The 7,500-nt window shown below is 41.4% G+C and overlaps 1 protein-coding gene across 1 annotated transcript in view; it reads right to left on the reverse strand.

Moving 5' to 3' along the window:
- si:dkey-71h2.2 (low density lipoprotein receptor adapter protein 1) overlaps nt 1-7,500 on the reverse strand; it is a 60,848-nt gene that overhangs the window by 11,644 nt on the left and 41,704 nt on the right. The window contains exons 6-8 of the mRNA XM_062550774.1: nt 6,275-6,367; nt 5,283-5,410; nt 4,274-4,308 (exon numbers count right to left, since the gene is read on the reverse strand). Of these exons, the coding sequence (XP_062406758.1) occupies nt 4,274-4,308; nt 5,283-5,410; nt 6,275-6,367 (256 nt within the window). The remainder of the gene's footprint in view (nt 1-4,273; nt 4,309-5,282; nt 5,411-6,274; nt 6,368-7,500) is intronic.

Here is a 7,500-nt window from a genome sequence, read left to right on the forward strand (position 1 = left end):
TACTCTGTCATGTTTTCTCCCTGTCATTCCAAACCGTAGCCGATAGTCTCCCTTCTCTGTAGAACGCATAAAAAAGAAACTTTTTCAAATCGAGTTGGCCTATGCGCACAGGCGACGCGCTCATTCAGCATGAGTATTTGATATCAGGTGCCACTGCCACGCATATCTCAGAGTGACTGCGAACACAAATAGCCTAGCTAGATTTGACGACTCTCACAGGAATGGTTCTCTGTTGAATCTACCAAATGTGTGGGATGAGCGGCATAACACTTTTGAGCGCTTTATATTTTTTTTGTATCACTCGTCTACTATGAATGCATAGCCCACTGCATCTTGTAATTTGTTGTGACAAACACTTGTGCCATCTAGCCTACAGCTAACAACAACTTGTGACGGCTATTCATTCACGTGTTGTAAAATACTGAAATTGTCTGAGGTTTACACAGGCTAGTTTAAACTTTAAACTGTAGCCTCTTGTCTCCCATGCTAGTTTCACTCATCCCGACCGGGCGGGACGCATGTTTCCGTTTTGTAGAAATAATTCCTGAATGTTTTTGTTCAGAGCTGAAAACAGGCATGGACTGGCCATAGGGCATACCGGGCAATGCCCGGTGGGCCGACGCATATTTGGGCCGAGGCTGTCTATTTAATAATATTTTATTTTTTTTATTAGGGTCATTTATATAACGTACGGCCACAACGGTAGCGAATCGCGGCCCATTGGTTGACTGCATTAATGGACATTGGGCTAGTCCAATGAAATCTCAGGGCCCTCCCTATCTCCCTCCCGGCTTCATCTCCCTCTTAACTGGAGTTCGACCGGAGTTTGAGACCGTCCGTATATGAAAATGTACGAAGACAAACCACAAAGGCGCAAGGGGGGCGCAGAGAAGTTGCGAGATAAAAGGCTAAAGCCTACAAGTGGATGCAGCAAAAATGTGCTAAAATTACAGAAATGTTTGCCACCACAAGTTCAAACAGGGCCGTCGACATATAGCAGCAGTGCAGAAGCAGCACCGAGTGCAGGCTTCAGAGAGGCACATGCGAGTGTGCAACAGAGTTACACAGAGGAAGGAGTAGCTATTCAAATTGATTCGGAGGAGGAGGAAGAGGTGAGAGACGTGACCCAGCAGGGACAGATTGAGGAGGAGGTCAGAATAGCTACTGTGAGGCAGGTAAGAAGGAGCCGAAATGTTGGCTGAACTTTTTGGGCGCACAACGAACAATTAAAAGTTTGAAATCTGCGGCTGCTTCTTCCCCTTGCTTCTTTTAGATGTATTAACCTGCCTACTATGTAGGATTCAGCACCCAGTTAAGCAAAACAAAGTTTTATAGTGTGAGCGCGTCTTTTTGTGTGGTTTCTGTGTAGGCCTACCCCCCGCATTTGAATTGCGATACCCATTAAATTAATGAGTTGTCGGCTCGCCATCAACCTTCTGAAATCACGATTGGTCGAAATTGTTGTCAATCTTGACGCAGTACAACAAGCAAACTATCACATTTCTTTGCGTCAAGCAGACACCCATACACACAGACATGCAGTCAGGCGCATGGAATGAAACAGGAATGGTGATAGCCCATGGAATTAACAATGAAAATGTTTTGGGATGTGTAGCCTATACATCTTCACTAAATAGTATCAAGGTGAATTGTTGGCTAAAATTGTGCAAATGCTCAACATAAATTATAGCAGGTTTTATTTAGTGAAGCATTTAATAGCATGAGTTTTGTGCACAACCTCTTCCTTGCTGGTTTAAAGGTCACTCTAGTGTGTGTGTGTGTGTGTGTGTGTGTGTGTGTGTGTGTGTGTGTGTGTGTGTGTGTGTGTGTGTGTGTGTGTGTGTGTGTGTGTGAGAGAGAGAGAGTACGATAATAATTAATATTTTTTTAGCAAGGGTAGGCTAGCCTACTCGCTTCCATGCAGGCTACTGCGGTTTACTTAAATATTTTTTACAAACAAAACAGTGTGCACATATGTTTTATCGTGTAAATTATCATGGTGGGCCACTATGGCCAAAAATGCCCGGGCCGTTTTTTGGTCCCAGTCCAGCCCTGGCTGAAAATGCAACTGTATTTGACAGATGACAGATTTGGTTGCTAGTGACAAAATATTAGCGTTCAATGCGGTACGATCTCGCTAATTATGTTTTAAAAAGCATTAAAAACGTTCCGGCTCTCTTAGGCTATATGAGTAACAGGCACGCACAATACAGCTTCAATCAAAGAATTGCAGCTTTAGGCTACTAAATCACAATTCACTAACTTTACCATACAGTCGCAATGCTACATTTTCATACAGTGTCATCTTTATTTCATGGTATATTCTAAAATATCCACCATTACAAATATTCTTGGTTTTAATAGAATATTATAATATTGACTGGCTTTAAAATATATCCATGGTGCTATGCTGAGCAGTGCAAAGGTTTTGAAAGATACAAAAGGCCCTGTATTGGAGTTGTAAACTTACACTTTTAAGGTACAATATTGTCTAAATTGTGTTAATGATGTTTAATTGGTTGCTGATACAATTAAATCTGATACAATGAATGTGAAATCCAGGTATATTGCTGTCATTAGTGTCAAAATTCAACATTTTCAACATTAATGAAATGCTGACAGCCTACTATTTTTTTTTTACTTCAGCTGACCTCCTTGCCTTAAAGTAAATCAGAAAAGAAGTTATTTAGACAAGTGTGTGCTAGACTGCTCCTGTAGCCAACAATCCCCTCTCTACCCTTTGGGAATTGAACTGTTATATGATCCTTGGGGATGTAAATTATGAAAACCCCTTTCTTTGGTTGGTCTTGATGCGGCCTTGACTCCTTTAAGACTCGGTCTTGACTCAGACTTGCTTCCTAAAAGACTCGGTCGTTGTGACTCGGTCTCGACCCATCCCCCCCCCCCCCCCCCCCCCCCCGTCGTAGGGCAGTGGCGGCGGGGACACTACGGCGACGCCCCCTTCCCCTGGACAGACACCACCTTAACTAACAAATGTTCTGGGGGAAACCCTGCTACTACTACTACTACTAGGCTACTACTACTACTACTACTATCACTACTACTACTACTACAGTACTACTACTACTACTACTATTACTACTACTACCACTAGTACTGTACTACTACTATTACTACCGTACAACTATTACTACCACTACCACTATCACTAGTATTCTATTACTACTACTAATATTACCAGTACTGCTGCTACTGTACAACTACTACTACAACTACTATCATATTACTACTACACTACTACTACAACTAGTATTCCTTTACTACTACTACTACCACTACTACTACTATGACTACGACGACTACTACTAGCACTACTACCACCACTGGTACTGTACTACTACTATTACTATTATTACTACTACTACTACTACTATTACTATTACTACCACACTGTACTAGTACTTTATTATTACTACTACTACTACTACTACTACTAGCAATATAATAATTCATCATTTTTTTTTATACGTACACTATGAAATAAAGTGATAAATGAATGAAAAACCCGGCATCGTTTGGTTTCACAGACTTGATCCTTGAGTGTAAAAAGCTATTTCCTTGACTGTAAGATGCTATTAAACACATGAGTGGGCATGGATGTGAGGTTTGACTCCAGCTGAACTTCTCACAACGAACCTCTGCCTGCCACTCAGGAGACCGCAGGGGTGAAGCGAGCGCCACAGGGAAACCGGTCTTCTCCCACGCTGACCGCCTTTGATGACATATGGGGGGTTAGTGTTTGCAGTGCCGTGTGTGTGTGTGTGTGAGTGTGTGAGTGTGTGTGTATGTGTGTGTGTGTGTGTGTGTATCTGTGTATGTGTATATGCGTAAATGTGCATGTGTGTTTGTACTGTGTGTGTGTGTGTGTGTGTGTATGTGTGTGTGTGAGTATGACTGTGTATATGTATTTGTATATATGTGTGTGTGTGTGTGTGTGTGTGTGTGTGTGGAGGTTAGGGGGGCACTGACGTGAGCACTAATGATGGCTGAAAACTCTGCAGCGAAGTGTCAACAACGACACCCAAGCCACCCTGCCTCACCTTGGTCTCATGCTGTCTCTCTCTCTCACACACACACACACACACACACACACACACACACACACACACACACACACACACACACACACACACACACACACACAAAACGCATGCATACACGCATACATACAGTGCAATTTTAAAGTCAAATACGACAAGGGTAGAACTTATTTAACAGGCTTATTTAAGCATTTGGTGGCTATGAGACCTACCTTGAGAAGGCATCATCTAAACCATCTTCCACATCCTGTAAAATTAAAAGAAAAAAATATAGAATATAGAGTTATCAATGGTAATAAACCAGCGTTAGATAAATCAAACCACAAAATAATCTCAAATGAGTGGATACATCACGTGTAAGTTCTGAGAAAGTCTGTTTTGATTCTGATAAAATGCTGTTTTCGCATGTAAGAATACAGCACAACACATTTCCGCTCACATCTTTAAACACACAAATGAATTCATGGCCCTGTGTTCCTCACATCACATCTCTGTCATGAGAGAAATATTCAGGCTAATACAATAACATGAATTACTGTCAACAATACAACTCTGTGGCACAATACACTTCACAACTTCAATCAGAAACAATTAAATACACCCAACTGGATCCTATCAGGGTGTGTGTTGTGGTGGTGAGGGGGGCCTTAATTAACGAGGCAGCATCGGGAATACGTGATTATTCAGATGATTACTGCGGGAGAGGGGACACTCTTGCTTTGGCTATAACAAATGGAGAGATGTTGCCACCTAGTGGAAATGTTGGGCAAGTGCATTAGAATTGCTGTGGCAATGCACTCCTTTATGTGCTTTGACAAGGTTAGTACTTTGATCCAGTTTTAATCAACAAGTATACCTACAAGGGTCATCCTACAAATAAAGGTCAAATCCTGTCTTTGTTATTGGAATCTGTAATTCTCAAGTGTTTACAGGACCTTTATGTGTTTATTTGATTAACGAAACACCTGAAGGATAAATGTGATTGAATTGCAAGGTCCTTGAAGACATGAAACTGATGAATATGCTGTAAACATTTAAAAGTCAAGGACATTAATCAAAGCTATGATATTAAAAAAAACTATGTGGCAAAAAAAAAATCAGACAAAGAAAAATTGTCTGAAGAGTGCAGTTCTCTGATTAGCTTTCTTTGTACATTTCAAACCCTCCCCACCCCTTGTCCTCGAGCTAAACAAAACGCTTGAGGAAGTCCGCTCTGCTCACCCAGGAGTCGTGCTTGATTGGCCGTCTCTTGGTTGGGTTGCTACGCGGCGACGGCGAGTGAAGCGAGGCGGACAGAAAGGGCTTCCGCAGCCTCTCGTCCACGCCCAGGGATGAGTTCTTCTCCGAACCTGTGGAGAGGACCCAGGGGTCGAGGGGTAAGGCAGGAGAAAAAAAGTGGGGAGAAAAAACAGGGAAAGAGGGGAGAAAGGTTGACATAAGGAAGGAGTCTCACCATTCATTAAGAGATGATATGAATAATTCATCCAGACCCCCTGAGACATGCTGCACACTGCTAAAACTGCAGTACTGGCAAACAGAAGAGACCCCTTCATCGTTATGTAACCACAGATCAACTCATTTTACCACAAGACATCACCCAGTCCGTAGGTACGCCTACAGTATCTAATCCACTCAGGTGTCTACCCAGCCGAAGCCTATCAAATTATAACTTACATTAAACATACAGACTTTTTGTGTAATATTGTATAGACAAAATAGGACATAAATGTGAAGGATGTACAGTATGTTGGTAGGCCAGTTTCTCTCAGGTGTTTTTGTACCTAAAACAAAATGAAGGTGTGTCTGTGTTTACCTACTGTAATTGGCTGTTAGTAGGCTAGTACAAATAGGCAAAGGCATGGATAGAGGGCAAAACACATATTATGCCTCAGACTCTGAGTCCGAGTTGAGAATTGACTTTTTAAAATGTGAACATCTACCAACCACTGACAGATAAATAGTTAAATTACCAGTCATTCGAGAGCAAATGACTACCGGTATTTTGTTTCTGAAATCTACTAGTCACTGTTATAATTTGACTGGTGACAGGTGCAAATTTCCACTCCTGCTCACTGTGGCACACGGCTGGGGTTGGGGTGGGGGGGAGTACCCTGTGTTTGTGCTGATTTGTTGTGTGCGTATAAGTTTAGATACAGGTATAGAGGGTGTAAATGCATGTGATTGACAGGAAGGAGTTTCAGTTGGGGCAGTACCTGAGACACAGTGGGGGTGTTGGTGGGGATTCGTCTCTGTTTGGGGGTCATTGCCTGAGCAGGAACAGCACATGCGAGCTTTCTTGATCTTGTCTGAAACAGAAGAGGTTGAGATATTACCAACATACAGTATATAAATCAGGAAAGCAATTGAAATGAGCAATATAAACCTGTGAGTGAACCATATACTATAAACCTGTTAATACCTGTCTTGTTAATAAACAACCATTTTTAACTGATATTTAAGTCACATATAATCAGGCTTTAGACAAGACAGCACTGTAACTGCTGTAACTTTAGTTATAAATTATTACGGCCTTAAACAACAAAAGGTCTTTGTAATATTTATTGACCTATCTAAAGCAGTAGACCATCATTTTATTTTGCAAAGACTACAAAATATATATCTCAGTAGTACAGTGTTGAATTGATTTGGCAATTATTTGAATGGTAAAGTAGTTCTATAGATAATGAACTCTGGCTCACTGACAGTCAAAAACAATTTTAGGACCTATTTTCTTTACTATTCAACGTCGCTTTTTGATCCTTCGATGTCCGCTCTTCCTATCATTGTGAAGCAGAATTCACTTACTAAGTGTCTTACTAAGCGTTGGATAGTTCACCCACTAATAGGGAACGTGAGCTGGGTTTAGACCGCCCTGAGACAGGTTCGTTTTACCCTACTGATGATGTGTTGTTTCAAAGGAAATCCTGCTCAGTACGAGAGAAACCACAGGTTCAGACAGATTATATAATCTTATTATGGGTTTAGATCCAGCAAAAGCACACCTATACGCAGATGACACAATTCTTTAAACTATACATCACTAAAGGAGGCAGTGGATTCTTTGCTGTCTGCTTTTAATCAACCATAGAAGTCCAAAGTTGAGTTAAAGGAATAGTTCGGAATTTTGGACATACAGGACCTCATTTCCAACTTGGCCGAGGTGATATAGGTCGGTGGAGACAGTTTTTATCGCGTTTAACCCTTTCCTCAAGTTGCAGCGTTCCCCTTTACTAAGCTGGTTCTGAGCATTTCAACGGTAACATCCAAAACAGTCTTACTCACTCCACAGCACACCAGAGACAAGTCAATTAAAACGTCAGACTATCGATGTACATGCCCGTGTTGATAGAATAATTTTAGAAATAAAACTAACCTTGCAACTCAATGATTTATTACATTTTGAGGGACTAGTTTCTCAATATCAATCCGCTACTGCCAT

This window comes from Sardina pilchardus, chromosome 12, assembly GCF_963854185.1.
Source record: "Sardina pilchardus chromosome 12, fSarPil1.1, whole genome shotgun sequence".
In the NCBI taxonomy this organism is placed as follows: Eukaryota; Metazoa; Chordata; class Actinopteri; order Clupeiformes; family Clupeidae; genus Sardina; species Sardina pilchardus.